Source organism: Drosophila tropicalis, unplaced genomic scaffold, assembly GCF_018151085.1.
Source record: "Drosophila tropicalis isolate 14030-0801.00 unplaced genomic scaffold, ASM1815108v1 contig_158, whole genome shotgun sequence".
Taxonomy (NCBI): Eukaryota; Metazoa; Arthropoda; class Insecta; order Diptera; family Drosophilidae; genus Drosophila; species Drosophila tropicalis.
In genome coordinates, this window is record NW_027172602.1 from 6,389,154 (window position 1) to 6,414,499 (window position 25,346).

The following is a 25,346-nucleotide window of genomic DNA, read 5'->3' on the forward strand; positions in this document are numbered from 1 at the left end:
ATAATTAAAATTATTTATGTGTAAAAACAAAACCACAAGAAACAAAAAAGTAAAAGAAAAAAATAATAAAAATATCAAGAATAAAATAAATGAAACTACTTAAGGGCGGGCGGGACAGACCGACGAATGTCGAAGAATGAATTGATTATTGTGGATTAATTTCTAAATGTTGAAATTTATTTTTTTTGTTTTTTATTTTTCGTATTTTAGTTGTTGTATTCTTAATAAAACATTTATGAAAATTTATCATCTAGAATTTGCGCCGCTTGAGAAGTTCCGGCCTCCAATTAACCGGATGCGTCTCTTCGCTGGCCTCGTAGTCCTCTTTGTACACTTTAATAGTCTTATCCGCTTCGGCAGTGATCAGCCTTGTGCCCGATTGATCAAAACACATGGCAAAGATGCCCGCCTCGCTATCCATAGAACCTGGCTGAACGGGAGCCTGGAATCGTTGGAAATTGTACCCGGTGCGCCAATCCCAGAAGAACATGGTGCCGTTGTCACCGCCAGATACTAGTACACCTTCACTATTGGCCGCCATGCAATTGACAATTGCGGTGTGGCCAGAAATATTTTGCACAAAGTTGCCTTCAGGACAACGCCACTGCTTTATGTTATCCGGTGAGGCGGAAGCAAACATATAGAGCGTCGGATGGAGAACGATGCTACGCACTGATTTTTTGTGATTCGTCAGTGTGCAAACGCTTTTACCGGCAGCCAAATCCCATAGACGTACTGTAGAGTCATGGGAGCCAGTTATAATTTGCGGGTTTGTTGACTGAGCCACCACACTGGCCACTGTATTGGTGTGTCCCGTTAGTGTATGCACATTGGCCTTTGTCCGCATGTCCCAAATACGAGCCGTTGAATCTCGCCCCGACGTGGCCAAAACATCAATAGTGGGATGTAGGGCCAGCGAGTATACAGCCGACAGATGTCCGTGATAGTGTCGAATTACTTTATTGTACTCTAGATCCCAACACTTGACTTGTCGATCTTCGCCACAACTGAAGAGATACGGATGTTTGGCACTTACGGCGACACCCCGTACGGTGCTAACGTGACCGGTAAGCGAAAGCTTCAGTTTGCCGCTAGCCAGATCCCAGATTTTAATAACTCGATCTCCGGCACCAGTGGCAAACCATTCGTTGCCCGGCTCAACGGCAATACAACGTACCCAACCCAAATGGCCAGATATAACGCGGGAGAGCTTCCACGGTGCATGCCATTTGGGTTTGGGTATAGTTGGTGCCTTTTTCGGTATCAATGGTAGATTTGTGGCACCTCCACCTGTCGCACCATTATTGGGCAACGAGGAACGCACCAACGATGTGGATTGAGTTGAGGATGGATTGGAAAGATTTCTTGGTATGGCTATTGCTTTATCTCTTAGCTCAGCATTGCCTCTTTCTCCTCGTCCGCCTGTTTCACCATCAGTAATGGCTAATGGCTTGTCCGTGTCAGTAGTGGATTTTCTGTCTTCCTTGCTTCGTCCAGGTAGATCTGATACAAAACCATAGCTATCCCTGGCCTTAATAGCACGTCGCAGCTTTTCCCTATATTGGAAGTGTATTTTTTTTTATTAAATGGCTCGCTGTCATCCAAATTAGATTTGCACAAAGTACAATTAGCACTTACAGCCGGTCGTCAATTTCTGGTAAATTCCCCTGATTTGAGACAAACAAATCATGTGTACGTTTAAGAGAACGAAAGATAAGCGTATGCACGCTATGCTTTTGTACATCTTCCATTTTTAAATATTTGTTGGCATTCAATTTAGGTAAATTTATTTAACTTTATTTACGCGAGTTTTCGATACACGCATTCGCTTCAAATTGTCGATAGAAATCGATTATGTCGAAAAAGAAAAATCGAATATACTACAACACCGACAACTCTGGTTAAGCTCAGTGGCTCCACCACACATTTTCCCACATCCCAAAAATTTTAGTCACATATTTTTAAACGCCCGATCTGTTTTTTTTTTTTTTTTTTTTAAATTAATAGGATGGTTGTGCGCTTTTTGGTTACCATGCACGTATCGCCTCAATTATTGCAAATGCAATTTTAATTGTTGAGCTATATGCAACTATTTGTCATCACTAGCCGCCTACTCTTCTTATATAAAAACAAACAAAATTAAAACTAAAGCGTTTCGTCAACAATATGCCTTGTACTTTCTATATCTTAATTGATTAACACGTTGCATGTTAATGTATTATCACAACAGTAGATGCCGCTTATTCGATTAATAATGCTCTCCCTTAAGTAGGTTTGTTTTCCAACTGTTTAAAACTGCCAAATGCCGGCACAATTTTCAATTAAAAACCTGATTAACTGTTCTTTAGAATTTGTACAAAAACAGCTTCGATCCAATCCAAACTAATTTGGAATAACCAAGACTTTCATGTTTTTTTCAACCTTTAAAGAATATTCGTTATTTTTGGCCAAGACCGGGAAGAGAAATCTATTTCAGACAACAAAGAAATGTCAAGTACACATTGAAATGCTCATCCCAAAAGTAAAAGAATTGTTTTCCTTTTTTTTGAAGCAAATATTTTTTTTTCTGTTTTGTGTTTCCGATTTTCGTTTAACATTTAGTTCGCGGGAACCGGAGACCCAGAAGCGGCATTACTTGATGACAAGGATGAGGACGTGGGCGATACAGAAGATACGGACGAAGTAGTGACCGTTGCCGCCGTCGAGTTATGTGTTGCAGTTGTGGTATTTTCCAGAGCCGGTGAAGGTCTCGTATTGAAAAACTGTTTGATCTATAATGGAAATTGATAAATTATAATAAAATGTCAAGTATCAAAATATGTTTCGTCATACTTACAATGCGTTTAATGTAGTTGCATGAAGTCTCGTTGTTCGAACTGGATACAACATTGTCCACCCGATATGGTGGCGAGATGGTGACTTCGTTTAAGATTTGTATGTTCAGACCCTGCCAGGAGACCTCATTGTACTGGACATAGACAAAAAATATGGAAAATAAAATATACATATAGGAAATGGGATACAAAAATTGCTATTCTTGATTAAGAAAGGATGGATAAAGTTAGCAATCATGAAACAATGCATTTTTGTGCACTTTTTATCACATCAGATTAATTATTAGAAATTTACATATAATGCGCCTGGGGGCAACAAAAACAAACGATTAGCGAAATCCTTACCCCATATTGTTTGGCTATCGCTCTATAAAGTTCTTGTGCTTCTGGACTAACATCCGCATTTTTGGACTTTAGGAAATCCTGTCGTCGTTCTACTGTTTTACGCAGACGCATTTTCACCTGGTATGATGAAAATCAGATCGTTATATTGGAGAATATGAAGGATATTGAGTGAAAGGGATTCAATTTGTATACCTGCTCTAAATTCAACTTTTGCGGATCATCCGTGAAATTTCCGTTGCATTCCTTGATCACCTGAACATTGCTGCAAAGCGATAGATTCATCACATAAACATCACCCAGCTCATCTGTCGACTTTGAGCGACATTCTGTTGTTATAGAAAAAAGTGATACACGTTAATATACTATAAATGGGCCAATTGGAATCAATCTGAAGACTTACTTAATATGAGCATCTTTGTGTTATGATCAAATGCCAGAACCTCACCCTCAACCTCCTCACTGAAACAGGTGGTGCATACCACTGTGGAACCAATGCTGAAGCAATCATTCACGGCAACAGCGGCGTTCGATGCGGAGGCAGCAGCAGAGGCGGCAGCCATTTTTAATTGCAACCTGGAGAGGTGAAGCCGGAATCGGAACAAAAACGGTAACAACAGCAGCAGGAGCACAGTCCGTGCGAAATACGAATATGTTTGCGGTTACAAGACGGGGGGCGGTGGCGGGAGGTGTGATTTGTTGCTTACGTCGTGCCTTTATAGTACACGTTTGCAACAAAACAAAAAAAACAAAAAAAAAAAACAAAAACAAAAAACGAATCAAATCAAACAAAAACAAAAAAAAATAGCCTTTTATTTATTTTGTTTTTGTTGCTTATAACATCTGTTGTTTCTATCGTTGTTGTTATTGCATTTATACACTGTCCTCTTCGCCAACAAAAAAAAATGCTTCTTCTTATTCGTTTTTCTTTGCCTACTTGCCGCGACTGTTTTTACTTTCACATTCAATTTCACGTTGCCGTTTGCTTTTCCCTTTGCTTTTGTGTTTAGCTGTGTGTTTGTGTTGGTGTTTAGTTTATTTAATGCTTATGTTTTTCAGGTTCTTTGTGTTCAATTCTTGGCTCGGCGGGACAGGCGGATTTAGTTGATTTTAATTGTTTTAATACGTATTTTCCGATTTAATAAGTAATAGGTTGCGAAAAAATGTCATTTGGTCACGACGAACGGCAGCCAGAAAGGGGAGGGGGAAAGAGAGAGAGCGCGATGTTCGAGTTGGGCTCATTTGTTCGACTCTTTTGTGCGAGTTCGACTCTTTTGATTGACTGACTTGTTCGAGCTCGACTCTTGTTCAACTCCAAACAAGTGCTGCCGAAATATCGCAACAGTTTCGATATTTCCGAATGGCAGTGGCGAAAAAAAACCGATCTATTTTTCTGTATATCGATATCGAAATAATGGTCACATTTGTTTATTTACTTTGTTTCAATTTGATACCTTTGAAAAAGAAAAGGGTCGGGTTTCTGTAAGAACATTATTTATGCAATTACACTACAAGGAAGTAAAAGTAAGAAGAATCATTCACCCGCCAAAAAAGAGGCCATTGTTTGAGAAAGTAATCGAGTACACTTTTGCCGCGTGAATCCTCCGTGGGGCTGTCGATAATTTCACACAAAAAAGTCAAGAGCGAAAGCAGATGGCTCTCTTAAAGAATACGCTCTCTTTCCTGAAATTTTCATCCATCGAACTAAACACAACATTACGCACGAACTCTAACATGTTCGGGCGTTTTGCTCACGAACTCAAACATGGTCCGATGTTTTTGAAATATTTAATATCGATATATTTTACACTTGGTGGCTTATCGAGTTGCGCGTTATCGTTTATTGTTTTTACCGGCTCAGACTTGGCTTGGTTTTGATTTTGATTATTTAAAATTTGAAATAAGGTATTAATTTAAGTGCCAAAGATGTCTGATTCGAAAACCAAACGTGCTCCGTCGACAGAAACCTTTTTGCCTCTTAGTCGGGTCCGCACTATCATGAAAAGTTCCTTGGATACGGGGCTTATAACAAATGAAGTACTCTTTATGGTTACCAAATGTACGGAACTCTTCGTCCAGCATTTAGCACGCGAAGCCTACAAGTCCTATTGCTCTCCATCGAAACAAAGTGCCGGAGGCGGCAGCAGCAGCGGCGATACTTTAAAATATGAGCATCTGTCCCGGCTGGTTAACAAGAGCAAAAATCTCGAGTTTCTGCTGCAAATTGTGCCTGACAAGATACGTGTGCATGAGTTCCAAGAGATGTTGCGTCTAAATCGTAACGCTGTTAGCGGTGATGAAGACGAGGATGACGACGACGACGACGATGATGACGAGGATGATGGTGATTCCGGTTCGAGCTCCGATGCTGCAGAATGAATGCCTCATAAATGCTGTTGCTGGAGGATGAATGGCTCACAGCACGCTAGACTTTGTATTAGCAAATTTAAAACATTTGACTTTTTATACAGCTGATTGACCTATTGTCCAACAGTATACGCTCTAATTATCAATTAAATTATTACTAAATAATACACTAAATACCATATAATTACCATTAAATTGAGCTGATAATGTATTTCAGTGTTACAAGAGAAATTTCCATGTCGAACATCAAAAGACATTGACTTGGTTAATATTTGTATTTAGTAACATTTCAAAAGATGGCTTTATTTATTCCAATTAGTGTAACAAGAAATAATTGCACTTTGTGTTTGATAAAAAGATTTCTTAAAATATTTTTTAGATTTTTAGATTGGTGCCCGCATAGCCTGTGGCATTTAGGCCTGTAACCTTATAGGTGGTGCCTGCTGGCGACGGCTGATCGAATTTGGCCGCTGTGGTCACGTACAGGATATCCAAGTTGGGTCCACCGAAGGCAGATGAGGTTATCTGCTTGGTGGGGAACTTAATTTCCAACAGCACTTTGCCAGTGTTTGGATCAACCTTAAAGATGGTTGCTCCATTGAAAGTGGCCACATAGAGATTTCCTTCGCTATCAATTGTCAAACCATCGGGAAGAAGATGATCCTTGGGACTGGTTTTACGTAAATTAAACACAACCTTAGGATTGGTGGCCACTCCTGTCTCAAAGTCAAAGTCATAAGATTTGACCTCATAGTCCGTGGTGTCAATGTAATAAAACTTCTTGGCTTTCTCATCCCAAGCCAGGCCATTGGAGATGCCTACATCAGTTTTAACAACAGAAATCTGGCCACCAGCTGTCCACTTGTACAACTCGCCGTGACGATGCACAAATTCATCGCCAATGTAACGCATGGTGCCGCCAAAGAAACGACCTTGCGGATCGGTTTTGGCATCATTCCAGCGATTCGATTCGTATTCCTTTTGCACCTCGAACAGAGTACGGACCACTTTGGCCACTGGTGCGATGCCATCCCAGTTGACAATCAGAACGCGTCGTCCACATCCGACAGCGAATTCCTGCGGTTTACCTTCAATGGGCAGCACAAATCCAGCTAGAGATTCACCTTCAACTTTGGCCTTGTACACTTTGTTTTGGTTATAATCGTAGCGTAATAAACCGGCTGCCTCAATGTCTACATAGTAAAGACTTTGTCTCTCTGCATCCCAGTGAGGACCCTCGCCCAGGCCAGCATAGGAGTCGGGAAGTGGTTCCACCTTGTACGACATCTATATAAGGGGATCAAACAACATATGGACACAAAAGTGATAGGTAAAATAAGTAAAATTTAAATAAATCTCTCTTCGCATCTAAACAAAATAAAGAACTACCGTTAAACCGCAAAGAAAGCCCATGAGAAGGGCAAACCACACATTAAATTCGGACAGATGCAGCATCTTTCGGATGTTGGATGGATCATGAATCGATCGAGTACTACACACACTCTGAAGCTGCTGCCGCCTGCTGCGGGAGTTTTTATTGAACTCGGAAGACAGATGTTGCTGCAGCTGCTGATGCTGACGCTCGTGACGTCATGCCCTTCACTTATACAGACTTTGATTGCGGTTGGCGTTGACTTTTTACATTTGTGTCGGATTGTAAATTAATTTTGATTGTTCATTTTGCAGCAGTAATTGTTGTTGGGTTTCATTTTATTAACATTTTTTTTTGTTTTGTTTTGTTTTGAATACTTTGCCATTGATGCTATCGGTATCGATTTAGAAGGATGTGCATCTCAGGCTCAGGATAGTATTTGGCCAACTCAAGGCTAGACAATGTCATTTAACTCAGTCACATTTAACAGATAATTATTATTTTAAATGCCATTTAAAACAAACAAACAAAAAAAACTACATAATTATATGGCCCATGGGAAAACAAACTAGAAAACGCTTCTGTAATTACCTTATTAATTGAATATATATTTCTTTACGGACTGCTCGGACATACAACGCGTACGAAACTGAAGTTAATCCCCACAGGCAGAAATCTTTTTATACCCGATTTGGAACACAACTGGATTACGTACGGGTATATATACATATATATATATATATATATATATACATACATATTTATGTGCCAAAAGCCCTATGAACTGATAAGACGACAATTGACCAGTGGCAAAGCATTTAACTCTTCAGATAAGCCAAATATACTATATATATACATATATATTTGCCGTCTACACATTAATTGATATGAGAGCTACTGACTGTCACCCTCCCGTATTTTCTATAATTTACTGAACAAAAAATATGATTACAGCAACGAGTGGGAGTTAAATATGTTATTAAAAATTGATTAAAAATATCAACACAGTTGCAAAAATGTAATGTGCAAATGGAATTTTTTGTTAAAGGTTATTAATTTTGGGAATAATATTTAATGGCGAATAATAAGGATGGCTGATGAGAAAATAAAATTTTGATTTGTATTTTAATTTTAAATATAATGTAATTTGTGGAATTATGTACCGTAAGTTTTGACAACGTCTTCTTTGAGGTGTATTTTTTAAATTTGGAATTGCCACTATAGATTAGAGTTAAAAATTTACGAAAATTAAAAAATTTATCACCCAAAGTTGTCGATTTGGTATTGCATACTATATTTTTTAAAATTCAAGAATATGTTTTAAATTCAATTAAATTACTAATTTTTTTTGTTTTTTTTTATGCTTTGGAATAAAAATATAAAAATTAATTTCTCTTCAATATTTCCTTTAGAATTTTTAAAGTGTATTTTTAATTGTTTTTTTTTTTATTTACATTTATGCTTGCGAAATGATTATCCAGAGTTTTCCGGTCCATTGCAAACTTGTGAAACGTTAGCATGGTGATAATAGGAATCGTATGCCATTCCACTGTGCCAGCCAGCCAAAGGATGAGATGACGTTTTTGGGATTTGTCTTTGACCTTCGAACATAATTTGGTCTTTGTCTGCAGTTTTTTTTCCTGAGTTCAAGACATGACTGTGCCTAAATTTAGAATCGGACAATCCCTTATCAAAATGATGACTTGGTGTAATTGTATTTTAATAATAAATATACATCCAAAACAATTCAAATGTTTTTCTAATTAATTGCCCAAAAGATTTATGGGCATATTTGCTTTAAATGACTATTTGATAAGACTCTAGAATACATACATTATGTATATAAATACATACATAAGTGTTTATGTATGTATGTATGTATGTATATACATGCAAACAATTTATATTCTATAATTATAATTAAAATAACATTTAAATTAATAGGTTGAACCCATTCTTCATCACATACTTTAATCTCGACTTATGGGGTAAAAAAGATTAAAAATCTGTAAAAAGACTTAATGTTAAAAATATTTCATAGGTTATATGTATGTAGGTCCTTGGTAAAAAAGCTTTGGATATAGGATATAATTTTTCATACATATGTACATACGTATGTACATATGTACGTCGTATCAATAATCAAGGAAATACTAGGTGTGCTTCATTCAAGGGTTAAGCAATATAGTAAATTATTATTTTTAAAGTTTAAGAAACTTAAAAAAAGCATCAATATCGATATCGATTCTCATTGCACATATTTTATATATGTATGTATGTATCTATGTATGTATATACAATGTATGTATTTACATAGCATGCTTAATCTATAAGGCTAAGCTTTGTTACCGGCCGGCAATTACTTATTTTAAAATTTCTCTATTATGTCAACAATTACCTGAATTTTTCAAGGCGAAGATTGAATGTAATAGTTAATAATTAAAACAAATTCTTAATAGTTTTACACCCACTGCATTAGATTAAAGTGTTGAAAATGTCAAATGTGTCTATTTAAAGCACAGGTGTTGGTAGTCGACTTAATTAAAATTTGTAGTTTTTAAATTGTTCCGTTCATACAATGAAAAACAAAATCTAATTTTACAATATTTGTTGCCCAAATGTCCTGTAATGACAGGATCCCCAAACACCCCGCGAAACGACGCTGCTGTAAATCAGCATTTCGAAAAATTCAAATAATGTAAATGATCGGCATACATGGTCGCATCTACATAACTTAAACCTAGCGGTCATTCTAGAAAGAATAATTTGGTCACACTGCGTCACGTGCTGATTGGCTCTGAAAAGTTTCCATCGATAGATTTGGCAGCCCTGGCTGAGCGAATTCGTACTGCCTGTTTCCATCGATAGATTTGGCAGCCCTGGCTGAGCGAATTCGTACTCCCTGTTTCCATCGATAGATTTGGCAGTCCTCGCCGAGCGAATTCTAACTGGCTGGGCGAACTCGTACTGGATGAGCGAATTGGCGCCTTTGGTTGTTGTTGTTTTTTTGTTTCTGAAGTGAGTGGACGTGTAGCGCACGGCTTGGTGAAGAGAAAAATAAGAAGAATAAAATAAGAAGAAAGAATAGAAAGAGGAATTTGAAAAGGAAGAAAAAGATGAGGGAGAAAGTTGAAAATTGAAATCCCTAAGAGAATCCTTTGTAAATGGACACGCGTTTGCTTGCTTGTACTCGTTCACCTTCAGTAGCCGCAATTCGAAATATTTTTTTCTTCTGCTGTGTGTGTGTGTGTGTGTGATGTGTAGTGCAAAACGGAGAAACGGCAATGACGACGAAGACGACCACCAAAAAGGAGGAGTAAACGTTAGCAAGAAAATGTGGCCTATAACACAACAAGATATGGGTGAGGGTGGCAAAAAATAGAAAGAAAAAGTGAAAAAACAACCGTAAAAAAGTCTGGCCGCAGCAGCACATGCACGCACACAAGCACGCCAAAAACAACGCGAAAGAAAAGTGAAAACGTGCAAAAAAAGAAGAGAAGAGAAAAAAAACCGAATCAAAATAGACAACAGCAGTGAAAATGTGTGACACAGCGATAAATGTAAATTCTACATCAACAACGACAACTGCAGGAGGAACGACAATAACATCGACAGGAGCAACGTCAACTGCAAGTGGAACTCAATTATCAGCAACTACAATTCCAGCTACAACCGCTTCCAAGAAGGAGGCACAACAACGGACGCTACAAAATTGTTGTCGTCTTTGCATTGCTCCGGCCACAGAATGTATTTCGATCATCAATAGCTATGCAGCCGATAAGGAACCTCTGACTACCAAAATCTATAATTGCGTCAATATCAAGGTGAGATACTACACACTCAGAGAGACACAAAGAGAGAAAGAGAGTACAAAATATTGCCATCATCATCAGTAGTAGTAGTAGTAGTAGTGGTAGTAGAATCATTAGCATTGAGTTCCATTCCCTGCTCCCAGCCAGAGAAAACTGTTATACACATTTCCGACCACTTCCTCCTCCTCTTGCTGCTTGCTCGGACCACAGGAGCCACACCCGCAGCAGGCGGCGTGTAGCCCCTTCGATAAAGTTTCAATTGAATTGTGGCTGGAGGGGATCAGAGAAAAGAAATATGAAAAGAAACAGTAAAAAAAAGTGAGGTTACGTGTTCGACAGAAACCAAAATCCAAGAGCCAAACGAAAGCTAAAAGCGCAAAAGTTGTGCAAGCAAAACAAAAATATGGGAACAGAAAAATGGAATCCTCAACTGACACTGGCACTGTCATTGGCACTGTCGCTGCCGCTGACGCCGCCTCTGACGCCGCATGCTTAGTTTATAGTCTGCCAAGTCATGACATCGCCCCGTCACTGGTCGACGCCGCTGTTGCTGCTGTTAGCAGGCATTGCCCAATCCCAGTGATATGAATTGAGGTTAGAGTTGATCCTGGCGAGGTATTCGTACAAATGGCCAGCATAAAGCAGAAACCGCAATGACTCCGAATCGAATTGGTTGTGCTTGTTTATGTGTGTGTGTCAATGTATGTGTGTCTGTATACGCTGGACAGGCACTCAGAAAACCCAGGGCCAAGCAATTATTCGTATTCAACTTTTGTTTCTACTCCGTCTCACTTATCCACTTGGTCGTCTTCTTCCCTTTCCACACTGCCCATTTTCATGGAATTTTCTTAAGGAAGATTCAATAGCAGCTGCCGTCTGGCGGCCGCCTCTGTTGTTACTCCAACGGGCGGCTTTGACCAGATTTTTATCCACATCCAACATTTTTGCCTCTACCTCTCTCTCTCTCTTACTTGCTCGCTCGCTCTTTTCGCTTTGCTCCGCTTCCGCTAATGTGCGCTTGCGTCTCCTATAACTTTGTTGGCATCATCATCATCATCCATTTGGATGACAACGCCACATTGTTCTCCTCTTGCTCCTGCTGCTGCTGCTACTACTTCCTCCCAGGGCCAGGACAGGTTGGCTTCGCTAGCTTCGGTTTTTATTGATTCTTTCAACAGGCAACAGAAGCAGCAGCAGGCCCTCATCATCGTCCGTTGTCGTCGTCGTCGTCATCCACTTTTTTTCCTACTTCGTTCATTCGGCTGCACACACACACATACATATATACATGCATACAAAACACACACACACATTTATATATATACAAATACACTCAAAATGGTTGCCCGTTTCTGAGGCCTGACCCCCGGCGGCATCGACATCGACATCTCGACATCGCCCTCGTCGTTCGGTTACCGCCGCCGCCGCCACTGCTGCTGCTACACGTTGCTGCTGCGTGTGCCAGTGCCATGGCTCTGGGGTCTCTCTGGTGAGCTGGTGACGACTGGTGGCTGGTTGGTTGGTTAGCTGGCTGGCTCGCTGGCTGGCTGGCTGGGTCTGTTTTGGCTTTGGCTCGATTTCATGGCGCGCACACACACACACAATTACATATACACATACGCACCCATATACCCATACCCGACCGAGAGTTGACGACGACGACGAGCATTTGGTTGGCGTCATCGCTAGCTCGACTGCTTCTTCTGGCTCGCTGGCTCTGTTCTCGTTATCTGGAGGCGGACCACATGCTCGTTCATATAACACACACACACACACATACACACCAAAAGAGGGAGAGAGAGAGAGCGAAAAAAAAAAGAAAATGAGACAAAGGCCTGACCATGCCATGCCAGACCAGGGCAGGGCAAGTAGGCACAGGGGCAGGCAGCGCGGGTAGTCGTCGAGTGGTTTCACCTTGGGCAACTCTGCGGCTCTTTACGCAGATTACCTGATGGGTTTGGGTTTTGGGCCTGGGCCCGCATCGAATTTCGTTAAAAACAAAAAAGCCCAAAACATAATCAAAAGAAACAACGAAAAATTAAATAAACCAAACAACAACCATAACTTTCTCTGATGTGGCGGATGCAGTGCATCCCCTCATATTCAGTTTCAGCATGCCTAACGGTAAATCAAATAATCGATAACTTATCGTTTTTATTTTAATCAAACTATCGCCATTATCATTGAAAAAAAAACAGGAACAACAATAAAAAAAATAAACATTGGGCAATTGATGGGTACACTTTGTGTCCAGAGATAGGATCCACACACACATACACAGGGACGGGCGAATAAGGACACAAAAAGGAAAACAACAAAAATGAAACTCGTTCGATACGATTTCTTTCATCTCATATCCATCCACACGATGGCCACGTTGATGATGACGATGATGCACCTGGTCTGCTTGGGTTTGCTTCATCTTATGTCTAGCAGCTGCTCTTAAATTTTTTTTTATTTTTTCCTTTCTACCTGAAGTAAGGGAGATGAGGATATAATCTTTAACCTGCCTCAATTCTCCAATATTAAAGTTTTAAGCTAACTAGGAGATGATACAATACGTGAAAGAGAGAGAGAAAGGGAGAAGGGAGGCTTATGTGTGTGTCTGTTCATGTGGTAATATGGCGGCGGTTTCTGTGTGCGTGTGTGTTTTGGAGTATGTGGTGTGGGCAGGTTGAATGAACAACAACATGTTATCGAAAACCCTCAAAGCCCCTCCAAAATACACACAAATCCAAGACTACACTCCAAGTGTCCAAGCCAAAGGAATTGTCAAAGGAAGGGGGAAGTACATAAGCATAGTATATAAATGAAATGAGGGAACATAAGTACATGAACAGGAATATGAAGGAGGAGGAGGTGGAAGAAAGCCAAAGGATTGTGTGTAGGTGCTATTTGGTGTAAATTACAATTGCATAAATATTATTACACAACAACAAAAAATAGACAAACGAAGGAGAAGAATCCATCAATTAAATGTCAAATTGCATTTGCAGAAATTAATTGTAATTAAATCAATCATGGTCTGTGTTTAGCATATTACTAAGCATTGATTTTGTTTTATTTTGCCTCCCTCGAGTGGACAATATGATGATGGTCACTCATTTTTTTGCATTTTGTAGATTTTATATATGAGAAAAGAATAAAGGTGTCGGGAAAAGAGGTGTCCGTTAACTACCGTTTGTTTCTATGTAGATATGCAAGTACATAGATCCAGTATATATATGTACACACATATATATACTAAACATGCGCACATATACATGCATACAACATCCATAATCGGAAAAGGGACATATGCATTTGATTTGCGCAGAGGTGTGTGTGTGTGTGCCGAGTTTGGGATGCTGCTGAACGACTGCAAGTTTTACATATAATTATAAACAGGTCATTGACATTTTAAATGGGGGGTAGTTACTTAGTTCTTCTCGCTTCAATGATTTCTGCTGTAATAAAGGTAAGGTAATCCTTGCAAATCATTTCTCCTCCTGCCTCTAGAATTGTCTTCATTGTATCTGTTGTTGTTACCGAAATCGTCAAGTGCATATTTAGGTTGGGGGTCAATCAATTTCAGATTCTTTTTTTTGTTTTTGGGACTTGATAGAAGTTCAAATTGAACTTCTTGTTCAACTTATTTTCGCATTTGACAACATATAAAATTAAATTACGTTTTCTTCTTGGTTATGATTAGTTTGGTCTTTAATAAGTTAAACGAGATAATTAATAAATAAAACACTGACTAACTTAGTTTGTATATCTTTCTGTTAATTTTTTTTAGATCACACCACAGGATCGTTTTTCACAACAGATTTGTCATGCTTGTATTAGCTATCTGAATTCATGGCAAAGTTTTAAAAATCGTTGCCTCAGCTCGCAAACCAAACAGCGGCAATGGCTGGAGACGTCTACAGCGACGACGACAACGACGACGTCAAGTAAAAGCAAACTTTTGAACTATTTAGATTTGAATAGCTCGGAGAATGGAACTGGAACAGCAACAGCCGGATCTGATCACCATCAAGTGGCCGAGATTGAAACATTTGTTGCCGGCAGCAGCAGTAGCAGCAACAACAACAACAACGATGTGGCATCAGATGATCCAGCGGATAAATCGTCATCTACCTTAGCAGCAGCATCAGCATCCGCAGCGGCGGCAGCAGCAGCCCATATATTGGATGGAATACCAGCGCTAAAGAAACGCAAATCTTTAACAGTCTATGTGAGTCCCAAACAACAGCAGCAGCAGCAGCAGCCCTACCATCAACAGCAGCAACAGCAGAAGCAGCAGCTACAGCAGCAACAACAACAACAATTGCAGGCAACCCAATTAACAGGCGGTTGGGCAGCGTGTGGTGGCGGTAATAGTAACGCTGGCAGTAGTGGTGTTGGTGGTGAAACTCTACTTGTCCAAGTGTTACCAACAGCAACAATTGCATCTTGCTCCTCTGCCTCGACTTCGTCATCGTCCCAATTTCACACCCAATCTCAACTACACCGTCATCATTCCCATTCTCATCCTCATCATCATTATCAGCAGCAGCATCCACAGCAACCATATCGTAAATACCAACAGCAAAGAAGTAGGCAACATCAGGCACAATATCAATATACTCCAAGACGTTCACGTCAGCATCAAGGAAGACGTGGTCCTGGTCATGTAGTTGCAGCACCTACAACTAATCCCACTGGTCTTTCCACTTCCATGCGCAAACTGAAAACCAAAATGTATTTACCCTTAGATATAACAGTCCCATCATCGCCAATACATCTTACTGGTGCTTCTGCACCACCACCTCCCCCTCCTCCTCCTTCTGTTCCTGCTCCAATCCCATCTATGTCAACTGCTGTATTACCGCTACCACCGCCAAAGCCACTGTTAATGCCCATATCGGTGGCTGCCCCATCAACATATTCGACGACAACGACTGCGACTGCGACACCGCTGCTAATGCCGGTGACGCTGCAAAGCGCCACACAGCAATTGCGATTTTTCAGACGCTATTCCTATAATGTAATTGTATCGTGCATTCGAAGAGACCCCCCCTTTCCCCATATCCCCAACCTACATTGGTCCAGCATTTTTCTCTATTTATTCAAGCACAGGATATAAAGCGGAGTTCCTTATATAAACCATCAAGAGTTAATTATTTATATATCTATATATACAAACAAAACAAATTGGTAGAAATTTCTGCATTACTGATCCAAGGACCTCCATGTTTTTCTTTATCTCATCCCCCTTCCATTCTAAATACAGCCTCTGCCCGCTGTGCCCATCAAAGATGAGCCTATCGACGATACCGATGATGACTATCAGATGAAGTCCATAGATGAATCCATAGATGATATGGTTGATCCCACAATGTTCCTAGAGCGTTCCGAGCACGAAGGCGAGGTCCCATTGATGGTAAGCAAACCCCTAATTCGAGAGAGGAGTATAATGTATATGTATAACACATTTCCATTTTTCATTCCTTTACAGACTTCGGACTATGATTATACGGCTCAGCATGGTGTTACAGCAGCTGCAGCGGCTGCTGCGCTACCAGCTAGCGCTGTTGCCAGTGTCGCCGCTGCTGGTGACTCAAAAGTAGCCAGTTGCCGGGCATGTAGCCTACAGTTCTCCACACGAGCCAATGCCCGACGGCATGAGCGTAATCTGCATCCGAATCTCTTTCAATTGTCCACCGATTCGCCTAACAATACCCCAGTTACAAAGCCAACGCCGGCCCTGGCCGCGGCATTGGAAATCCAACGGGCCGCTGCTGCAGCAGCCTCAGCTGAGGCAAGTCGTTCCGGTGGAAATATGTCAACGCAAAAGTATCGTCAGGTGGTAATGAATGCCTTTATCAAATGTGAAGCTGGCGGCTATGACTACGATAATCCCGAGCAATATCAATCCTTGCTGAGTCGCGACAAAGTTGAATTTATCGAGCAGAATGCCGAATTCCTTGAGCAGTATCAAACGATGACTTGCCGTTGTTGCAATAAATTCTTTAGCACCTATAAGAATTTTATGGCCCATGTACGCAAGAAGTATCCATTGTTGCCGCGTAATCTGTGTTTCAATTGCCTAAAGATGAATGACTCGAAGGCTTTGTTTATATCACATCTGAAGAAGCGCAACTGCATCAATCTGTACAGAGTTATGAATGCCATCAACAACAAGCAGCAGCAGAACGATGGAACCTCAGTTGCTCCATCGCCTGCTGCTGTTCCAGTTGTCGTCCCAGCAGCTGTGACAGTTGTTTCCGGTTCGAGTGGAACAAGTGGTACAACAGCAACAACAACTACATCTGACCGCCCAGAGAAGCTGCGGGCCAAAGAACTTCTGGTCAATAAGCTATACGAATGTAAACTCTGCCCAAAAGGTTTTCGCACCAAACATGAGTTCCGTACCCATGTCTATGATAAGCATGCGGATGTTCAGCGTAAAGACAACAATTCGATTCAGTGCAGTTTCTGTGGCCTAGACTTTGCCGATCCTGTGGACAGGCGGCGTCATTACAACAACATGGACTGCATTGTTCGCCTGCGATGCATGACCTGCGATGCCAAATTGGAGACGCATCAGCGATTCCTCGATCATGTCTATCAGGATCATTTGGGCGGCTTGAGCAGTGATAATGTCTCATCGACGACTGTGATTGGTACACCAAATGTGGATAATTCCCATTCGCCTGGCAAGAAGAATCTGCTGGGTGCGTTGGGCATTGGATCGGCAGATGAATCTCGTAGTGCTCCCACGCCATCACTGATAACATCTACACCAAAGCCAGCTGGAGGAGCAGCTGCTGCTGCTTCCGCAGTGACAGCTAGTGGTGGTTTATTAGGTGGTGGATCCGTGGCATCGTCGGCGGCCAATCGTGATCGTGATGGCGCTCCAAAATCTCAATATTTCTCCCGCATGCCCCAGGTCTGTCCCATTTGTGGCCAGCAATATAACAATTACAACAATGTGCTCCGTCACATGGAATCCAAGCATCCAAATAAACTGCCCGAAACATACAAATGTGTACGTTGCGGTTTGGGCTATCCACGAATCTCTTATCTGCGTGAGCATATGATCAATGTCCATGGCGTTGATAAAAATCGCCATTCTGGCGGATTTGAGTATATTGTTAATGCTGATGCCGTTAAACTAGCCGATGGCAGTACACCCAATGTCTATACGGGCCGATATGATTATGTGATGAAGGATCTGATGTCGATAACAAATGGTGGGACCCTCGGTAATTAGGCTTAGAGTGTAGTTTGTCCAAAAACCTTTCATCGACTTCAGTGTTACAGTGTGTTTTAACTGACTGACATATAGCCTTTTGATTTATGATTAAAGTAAATGATTTTACAATTTTATTACATATCAATTTAATTATCTAATATTTCGCTACATAACACAAATGAATAAATTGTGTATTTTGCAACAAAATGTTAATGAAGAACGTCAAAAAACTTAAAAATATCTTCTCCACCAAATGTGGGCTAATGTCAATCAATTATTTGGTAATTGTGTAGTGTAGTCTGTCTTTTTGTTGCTTCTTATTTCTTTCATTTCTATGTAAATACTAAAAATTTAAGACAATATGAGATAGAGAGAGAGAGAGAGCAAGATTAACTTAACTAATTAACGATGACTATTTCTCATTTCAGATGATGACGACGATGAGGGAACAACTGGCAGTGTGGCCAAAAAGATACGACTGGACGACAGCAGTAATAACAGCAGTCTGATGGGCATGGCTGCAACACAGCAAAAGGAGTGTCCCATTTGCAATGCAGTATTCAGCAACAATATTGGTCTATCCAATCACATGCGTTCACATTATACAGCCTCTGCGAATGCCTCGGCATCAGCAAATGCTTCTGCCTCGACGTCTGCCTCATCTAGCACAAATGCTGCTTTGGCTGCAGCCAATCGCATGACACCCAAATCATTGACCATAACAGCGGCTCCTCCGATTACAGCGGATACAGCAACGCCATCAAATAAGGGCAAAACAACAATAGCATCGGCGGAGACAAACTTATTGGCCTCTTCGTCATCGGCGGCCGCACCTCAAGTACAGGCAATACAATTTCGTCGCAGTTTGGATCAGGCAGCCGATCGTCGTTTTCGGCGTATGCGTTGCCGCATATGCCAGCGACGCTTTAGCTCCAAGAAATCCTATCGTTATCATATGCTTACCGACCATCAAGTGCAGAATGTTCAGTTCATTAAATGCAAACTTTGTAATGCCGAATTCGCTTATGAGAAGGGATTGAAAGTGCATCTGTTTAAGGTGCACGGCAAGGCCATAAAAGATGAGATGATAATTAAGCAATTTGAATGCGAAATTTGTTCCATAGTCTACAGTTCAGAGATGGAATTGCAGCAGCATAAGCGAAGTGTGCATGAGTTGGCCACAGCTTCCTCTTCAGCATCGACAGCAGCAGCAACAACAACAGGAACGGCAGCAGCAACAGCAGGAGCAACATCTTCATCAACAAACAATGTTGGTTCTTTACCCGCACCTTTGTATTGGTATCAATGCAAATATTGCCCATCCAATTTCAATACCAACAAAAAGTTGGCCATTCACATTAACTCCCACGATGAATTTGATTCCAATGATTATTCGTGCAAAGACTGCGGCAATGTCTACAGTGGCAGAAAAAGTCTCTGGGTATGTGTGTCGATGTTTATCAGACAGTTTATAGCAATTTATTTAATTATTTCATTGATTTTTCAGGTTCATCGCTATAAGAAACATCCCCAAGTGCCTGATCCGGCTGAGTGTTGCCTATGTCGCAAAGTATTTTTCGATCGTCAAATGCTGGACAATCATATGCCCACTTGCAATCGTAAGCCGATAACCTCAACAGGCGCACATCAACAACCACAACAACAGCAGCACCAAAACCAACAAGATCAGCTAAGACGTAGTCTTGTTGTATTCAAGCACAAAACTGGCGACGATGATGACGATGAGGAAGAAGATGTTGAACAGCAATCACAACTAAATTTAGATGATACTACTGATGAAGTTTCTGCGCCCACTGCTGCGGCTCCTTCCTCGTCATCGTCAGCGGCGGCTCATGTCAAGATACGTATACCTGAGGTGGCTTGCACCATTTGTGGAGCACGCTTTATCGATCAGGAAATGTTTACTAAGCACATACAGAAACATGAACAGGAATTGTATGTGGATAATCCATTAGCGGCTATGTTTGACGATAGTCCAGCTGATCCGGGACAATTCCAAGTCGAGCGACAGAACGAGAATGGGGAATATGCATGCGATTTGTGTGCCAAGACATTCCCCCAAGTGATTGCACTTAAGGTGCATCGCAAATGGCATTTCAGAGGTGATAGCAAGCAGGTGAGCGTTTTTCGGCTTGTGCAGCAAGGAGGAGATCAACGAACCAAGTAACCCCCTAACGCCCTCTCACCCCTACTACTCTGAACTGAACTTGATGATGAAAGAATTTGTTTTATTGCTGCTGGGATTGTGTTTTTGCCCCTCAAAAAAAAATATCAGCGATAAATCACCACCGATCATTGATGTGCGATATTCATTTATGATTTTTTAAATTTATTGTACACAAATATTTTTAACAAAGTTTCGAATTGAAAATAACAAGAAAGGCGGACACAAGAACTGGTGGCGACTTGTCGTTGCTGTTGGCAACAATAACAAACCCAGCTGCTGCAACCTCCGCACCAGTCGCAAAAAACAAATGATTATATGTAGATAACTTGAGCAAATCATTTTTACTAATCGATATTTACTTTTTTCTTTCCCCCTCCCATGCATGCCAATCAATTTTTCGCTCTCCCTTTCCCCCCTTTTTTCTTTCTTCCTTTCTCTCTTTTATTTTCTCTGCATATATATGTATATATATATAGAACCCCATCGACGGCGAAGCGACACAGTTGAACAACAACAACAACAACAATTCGATGTTGCATCTACGCGAACTGCATGCAGTGGGTCTGGTGCCCAATCAACAGCAGCAACAACTGAACTCCAGCCACAATCAGAGCCAGCAGCAACAGAACCACAATTCATCAGCGACTTCAATGACGGGAGCAAGCAAATCGCTGAAACGGAAACGTGAATTGAAATGTGATTATTGCGCTTCCACCTTCATCAGCAACAACAATCTGCGTCGCCATATGTATGAGCTGCATAAACATGAGGTTAGCCATTTACCCGAACCACCAGTCATTGTAGTTGATAAACCGCTCTCATGCCGCCGTTGTGATCTTCAATTTGATACTAAAGAATTGTGGATTGAACATAAATTGGCCGATGCGAAAGTGGTGCGTCCTTTTTGTCCCTTTCAATGGGGATGTGATCTATGTGGCGAATACTTGTCACGCAAAGAGAAGCTCATCAATCATATTAACAATCACCTTAAGGAGGATGTTATAGTCCCCGTATCAGAGAAGATAGCAACAGCAGCCGCTTCAACAGCAGCAGCAACCACAACAACAGCACCAAACGCAAGCGAAACATCTAAGACCGGTATTATAAAACTAGAGCAAAAGCCAGAATCAAGTGTAGAGCTATCGTCTAAAAGCGAAGGTGTCGTCGACCAGAAGGTACAGATAATGGCAGATGTGAAAAATGAAAAGGCGTCGACAGCTCAGCCAGAAGATAGCGATCTGGATGAAGGGGATGATGATAGCTCAGATGATGACGATGGAGAGGATACTTCTGATGACGAAGATGATGATGATGACGATGACGATGATGATGATGACGACGACGATGATGACGACGAGGATGACGATGATGTGGAAGAGGAACAAGTTGTTGAAATCGAGCAGCAAACTAAGCCGGTGCCAGTTGCAGTTCCAGTTGCTGCTGATGATGATCTTCTCGAGGAAGTTTTAAGCTCGGATGGAGATGATGATGATGATGACGACGATGATGATGAGGATGATGAAGATGATGATGATGAGGACGACGACGAGGACAATGAAGATAATGATGAGGGAGAGGACGATGCTAATGTCGATGAAGAAGGCATTTCAGAGCCACCCATTTTGAATGGAAAACATCAGTTAAAAATGACACCAAGTTCAGTGAAAAATAATGTTGATGACCATGTTGGTGAAGTGGAGCATGATGGGGTTATACCCATTGAAGATATTATTGAGGAGTATGATGTTGATGATGATGATATTGAGGAGGATTTAGATGGTGGTGTGGTCAATGATGGCGTTGTTGTTGTCGAAGAAGAAGTTGATGATGACGATGTTGATGACGATGATGATGGCGACGAGGAGGAAGATGATGTTGATAGAGTAACTGGGAGACCCGTAGCCACATCAACTACGTCATCATCGGAGAGTGAATCATTGACAACAAACACAACTTCACATTCAATGGGTGAGCGGCGTAAAAAGAAGGCAACAGCAGCAGCAGCGGCAGCGGCGGCATTTACTGACGCTGCTGATGCTGATGCTGATCAGTCTGATAATTCCAGCTATACGTGTGATCTATGTCAACTTTGTTTCGATTCTCAGGAGCAGTTGCAGACCCACATCAAAAGCCATTTTCTGAATGGGCCAAAAATGTCAACGACAACGGCAACAACAACAACAACGGGTCTAAAAGTGGTGACAGCGGCAGCGACAGCAGCAGCAGCAGCAGCGACGGCGGTGGTGAGCACTTCTTCTAATATCATAAACAACAACAATAAAACAAATAGAATAATAACAACAACAACGACAACAAAATCTTCGTCCGTTAAGACATCAAACTGATTTTGAGTCCAACATTGCTCTTCACATCACGCACCACCCGCGACCTCACATACTCACACGACCAAAATAAGCTACAAAACATGATTATAAACAATCTATCCATTCATCCATCCATCCATCAATCAATGATCATGAAAAATGTATAAAGACCAATCATCAGCAAATCATCATCAGAGAACAATTACAACAGGCCACATAGCATTCCATCAGTAACAACACATTTATGTACATCTGCATAAAAGCTTCTCTGTATGGGTGTGTGTGTGTGCATTATATGTTTGGGTGGGTGTGTTGGTGTAGCTATATGTATAAGATTAAGACATAGTTTTAGCTAAAGATGTAAAACTACAACTAATATAGTTTTTTTTTTTTCCTTCTTAAATGTTGAATTAGTTTGTATCTAAAAAACCAACGCGCACACACACACACACACATCACGCACACACACGCAACCACATACAAAAAAGAATACATTCATATACACAAAAGCACATACAAAAAATGCATGCCAGAGAAAAGTTTAAGTATATATACATAGTTAGATTTACTTATACTTAACCACACTTATATATATTTATATAAAATATATATCTTAAAACTGAAAAACAAGAAAGTAAAAATGAAACAGAAAAAATGGTGTTTAAGCCGTACCAAAGTATAATACAAAAATCAAGTAATATAAAAACGTAAAAACAACAAACCATACTGTAAGAAAAACTTCGGTAAGCCGAATTTCTATCTACCCTTGCTGTCACTGTTTTGAATATGTATAAAAGACGATCTCTTCAGTTTTAAGTCAAACTTTCTCAAAAACAAAAACATACCAAAAACATGTTAGCAAATCCTTGTTAATAGCCAGGCTCAATATGGTCGACAAAAAACACACAAGAAAATATACCAAAAACAAATAAAATATATAAATATATACATATAATTAAGTGATTTCAATTGTGACTGACCTATTAGTGTGCATATACCTATGCATAATGTCGTAAAATGTCCGATTTAAAACAATGACAATTATGAAATCTTACATACAAATATATATGCATATAATTTATAATGCCTATTATACTGCCGACTAATTTCAATCAATTTAAACTCAGATTTCATAGACATAGCTTTAAAACTGAGAAAGGACATGGCAAAAAAAGGTTTTACTCGATCTTATTCAAATATATAAGGCAAGGGTATTAAAAAAAAAAAGAAACAAAATCGCGCTCATATAACATTTAAGATTCGTTTAGGACACTAAGCTAACTAGCAATAGGCGTTTTTTCAAGGGGTTTGAAAAACCATTTATCAATTTTAATTTATTTGAAAAACATTTCATTTACCGTTTTCTAGCATTGTCCTCGAAATGTAAATAAGAATTACTTAAAGGCAAAAACGCATTAGACAAAAGACAAAACAAGAAAAACATGAAGAGATGCTTTCATTATTTGAAATTAAAAATTTATTTCCTTGATTGCTATGTATACCGTTTAGGAAAAACATTCATATATCCAGATCTCTACACTACGACTACTTACTATTTTATAGATCAGCAAGAAGATAATGATATGAACGAAAAACTATTTCAGTTTTTTTATGATTTAAGGGACACTTGCTATACTCTTAAATAATCTGGATATAAATCCAAAAAATTCATAAGAAATTAACTTTTTATGTTCGGTTTTTTATAAGATAAGATAAGCAAATCCATTTATCAGTCAAACTTTATTTTCAATCAAACAATTTGCGTAAATCCGTTTAAATTTTTAAAGCTATATTCTAAATTAGCTATTTAATTTGGATATGATTCCAATTTGTTTCACGCACTCTGACAAAAAAAAAAAAAAAAGCTAATGCGTTTTCTCCGTCTTGAGTTAGAAAGAGGGAGATGGTAGTTAATAGCAGCAACTAAAATTTAAAGCACAATATATCTAGTACTATGAAGATGAATGATGAATATATAATAAACGATTCCAATTGAATTAATAAAATATATATTTGTTGCCATACACCCAAGTCTAGAGACAAATTGAGAACTGGAAAGAGCTGTGCCGGCATTCGTAGTTGGGTAGAAGTCGTATTTCAAATCTTTAAATCATTCAGGCATATATATACATATATCTACATATATGTAATTGCCGCTTGGGATTGAAATTCGAACTTTTGTCATTCAGCCACAAAATACACATGTAAACACTCAGCTCCAAAACGAATAGTTCTAGATTCTTTTAAATACTAGATATAAGAATTCAACTATACTGTAATTGCAAAACATAGATTATAAAACGTACAAAATAATAATAACTATAATAATAATAAAGTAAATAAGCGATACAATAAAACAAAAAACAACAAAAAACATTGCTACATATTATAAGCTGAAGGCGCAGGCAGGCATTGGCCTTCATCCTTACTCTGTCTCCTTTACTTTACCATCCCGAATGTGTTTAACATTACTGCTCTTAAGAAAAATTGAGCTAATAAACAAAAGCATTACAAATGATCGTAATATAGTTCTTTGTCTCTGTTTAATTTGTTTGGATTTTGCTAGTTGGCAGTCTTTGGATCTATTTCTACGATTAAGTCGCATAGTTAGTCTGCGAAACTTAAGAAAAAACTTGTTTATTATCTGAATTATTGATGAACTATCACTGCTTTTCGTAGAATTATTGTAATTATACTTTACAGTGCTTAAACATTTTTTGTTTCGATAACATGATAATTGGCTGATTTCTCAATTAAAAAGAGATAGCACTTTTGAAAATCGGTTGGATTGAGATATTTGAAAGACAACACCTTGGACTGGAGCATGCGGCTTGATTTTGGTCATTTAGGATAAAGAACCCGTAAAAACAACAAGTACACAAATG

General features: G+C 39.8%; 5 protein-coding genes across 9 annotated transcripts; 2 read left to right on the forward strand and 3 right to left on the reverse strand.

The window, feature by feature from the left end:
• Nucleotides 1-155: 155 nt before the first annotated feature.
• On the reverse strand, nucleotides 156-1,835 carry Tango4 (transport and golgi organization 4). Its single transcript, XM_068283540.1, has 2 exons — nucleotides 1,639-1,835; nucleotides 156-1,556 (listed from the first exon to the last, which is right to left on the reverse strand). Exons 1-2 carry the CDS (start codon nucleotides 1,749-1,751, stop codon nucleotides 251-253), a joined length of 1,419 nt encoding a protein of 472 aa, XP_068139641.1. The 5' UTR covers nucleotides 1,752-1,835; the 3' UTR covers nucleotides 156-250.
• A 602-nt stretch (nucleotides 1,836-2,437) lies between these two features.
• Nucleotides 2,438-4,386, reverse strand: Lsm12a (LSM12 homolog a). Its single transcript, XM_068301659.1, has 5 exons — nucleotides 3,580-4,386; nucleotides 3,372-3,505; nucleotides 3,180-3,296; nucleotides 2,837-2,968; nucleotides 2,438-2,771 (listed from the first exon to the last, which is right to left on the reverse strand). Exons 1-5 carry the CDS (start codon nucleotides 3,737-3,739, stop codon nucleotides 2,598-2,600), a joined length of 717 nt encoding a protein of 238 aa, XP_068157760.1. The 5' UTR covers nucleotides 3,740-4,386; the 3' UTR covers nucleotides 2,438-2,597.
• A 628-nt stretch (nucleotides 4,387-5,014) lies between these two features.
• On the forward strand, nucleotides 5,015-5,774 carry Chrac-16 (chromatin accessibility complex protein 1). Its single transcript, XM_068303383.1, has one exon. It carries the CDS (start codon nucleotides 5,103-5,105, stop codon nucleotides 5,553-5,555), a length of 453 nt encoding a protein of 150 aa, XP_068159484.1. The 5' UTR covers nucleotides 5,015-5,102; the 3' UTR covers nucleotides 5,556-5,774.
• Nucleotides 5,775-5,814: 40 nt separating this feature from the next.
• Nucleotides 5,815-9,403, reverse strand: regucalcin. 3 transcript variants are annotated; one of them, XM_068303382.1, is made up of 2 exons: nucleotides 9,314-9,403; nucleotides 5,815-6,830 (listed from the first exon to the last, which is right to left on the reverse strand). In XM_068303382.1, exon 2 carries the CDS (start codon nucleotides 6,828-6,830, stop codon nucleotides 5,919-5,921), a length of 912 nt encoding a protein of 303 aa, XP_068159483.1. In that variant the 5' UTR covers nucleotides 9,314-9,403; the 3' UTR covers nucleotides 5,815-5,918. The 3 variants fall into 3 exon arrangements, with proteins under 3 accessions (XP_068159483.1, XP_068159482.1, XP_068159481.1); XM_068303381.1 differs by lacking the exon at nucleotides 9,314-9,403 and adding an exon at nucleotides 7,507-7,596; XM_068303380.1 differs by lacking the exon at nucleotides 9,314-9,403 and adding an exon at nucleotides 6,933-7,082.
• Nucleotides 9,404-9,920: 517 nt separating this feature from the next.
• hang (hangover) lies at nucleotides 9,921-24,985 on the forward strand. 3 transcript variants are annotated; one of them, XM_068303694.1, is made up of 8 exons: nucleotides 9,921-10,739; nucleotides 14,506-14,946; nucleotides 15,985-16,134; nucleotides 16,210-17,959; nucleotides 18,378-19,390; nucleotides 19,457-20,086; nucleotides 20,614-22,105; nucleotides 22,243-24,985. In XM_068303694.1, exons 1-8 carry the CDS (start codon nucleotides 10,455-10,457, stop codon nucleotides 22,395-22,397), a joined length of 5,916 nt encoding a protein of 1,971 aa, XP_068159795.1. In that variant the 5' UTR covers nucleotides 9,921-10,454; the 3' UTR covers nucleotides 22,398-24,985. The 3 variants fall into 3 exon arrangements, with proteins under 3 accessions (XP_068159795.1, XP_068159793.1, XP_068159794.1); XM_068303692.1 differs by having other exon boundaries at nucleotides 20,614-24,985; XM_068303693.1 differs by having other exon boundaries at nucleotides 16,210-17,947; nucleotides 20,614-24,985.
• Nucleotides 24,986-25,346: the final 361 nt, after the last annotated feature.

Excerpts from the sequence above, each read along its gene's own strand:
- hang (XM_068303692.1), top strand. The coding sequence starts at position 10,455 with ATGTGTGACACAGCGATAAATGTAAATTCTACATCAACAACGACAACT. Across the intron at positions 17,960-18,377 it reads AACAAATGGTGGGACCCTCG|ATGATGACGACGATGAGGGA; the intron begins GTAATTAGGCTT and ends TTCTCATTTCAG. Across the intron at positions 19,391-19,456 it reads GTGGCAGAAAAAGTCTCTGG|GTTCATCGCTATAAGAAACA; the intron begins GTATGTGTGTCG and ends TTGATTTTTCAG.
- Tango4 (XM_068283540.1), bottom strand. The coding sequence starts at position 1,751 with ATGGAAGATGTACAAAAGCATAGCGTGCATACGCTTATCTTTCGTTCT. Across the intron at positions 1,557-1,638 it reads CCAGAAATTGACGACCGGCT|GGAAAAGCTGCGACGTGCTA; the intron begins GTAAGTGCTAAT and ends CTTCCAATATAG.
- regucalcin (XM_068303380.1), bottom strand. The coding sequence starts at position 6,998 with ATGCTGCATCTGTCCGAATTTAATGTGTGGTTTGCCCTTCTCATGGGC. Across the intron at positions 6,831-6,932 it reads GCTTTCTTTGCGGTTTAACG|ATGTCGTACAAGGTGGAACC; the intron begins GTAGTTCTTTAT and ends CCCCTTATATAG.
- Lsm12a (XM_068301659.1), bottom strand. The coding sequence starts at position 3,739 with ATGGCTGCCGCCTCTGCTGCTGCCTCCGCATCGAACGCCGCTGTTGCC. Across the intron at positions 3,506-3,579 it reads CACAAAGATGCTCATATTAA|AATGTCGCTCAAAGTCGACA; the intron begins GTAAGTCTTCAG and ends CTATAACAACAG. Across the intron at positions 2,772-2,836 it reads GCAACTACATTAAACGCATT|ATCAAACAGTTTTTCAATAC; the intron begins GTAAGTATGACG and ends TTTCCATTATAG.
- Chrac-16 (XM_068303383.1), top strand. The coding sequence starts at position 5,103 with ATGTCTGATTCGAAAACCAAACGTGCTCCGTCGACAGAAACCTTTTTG.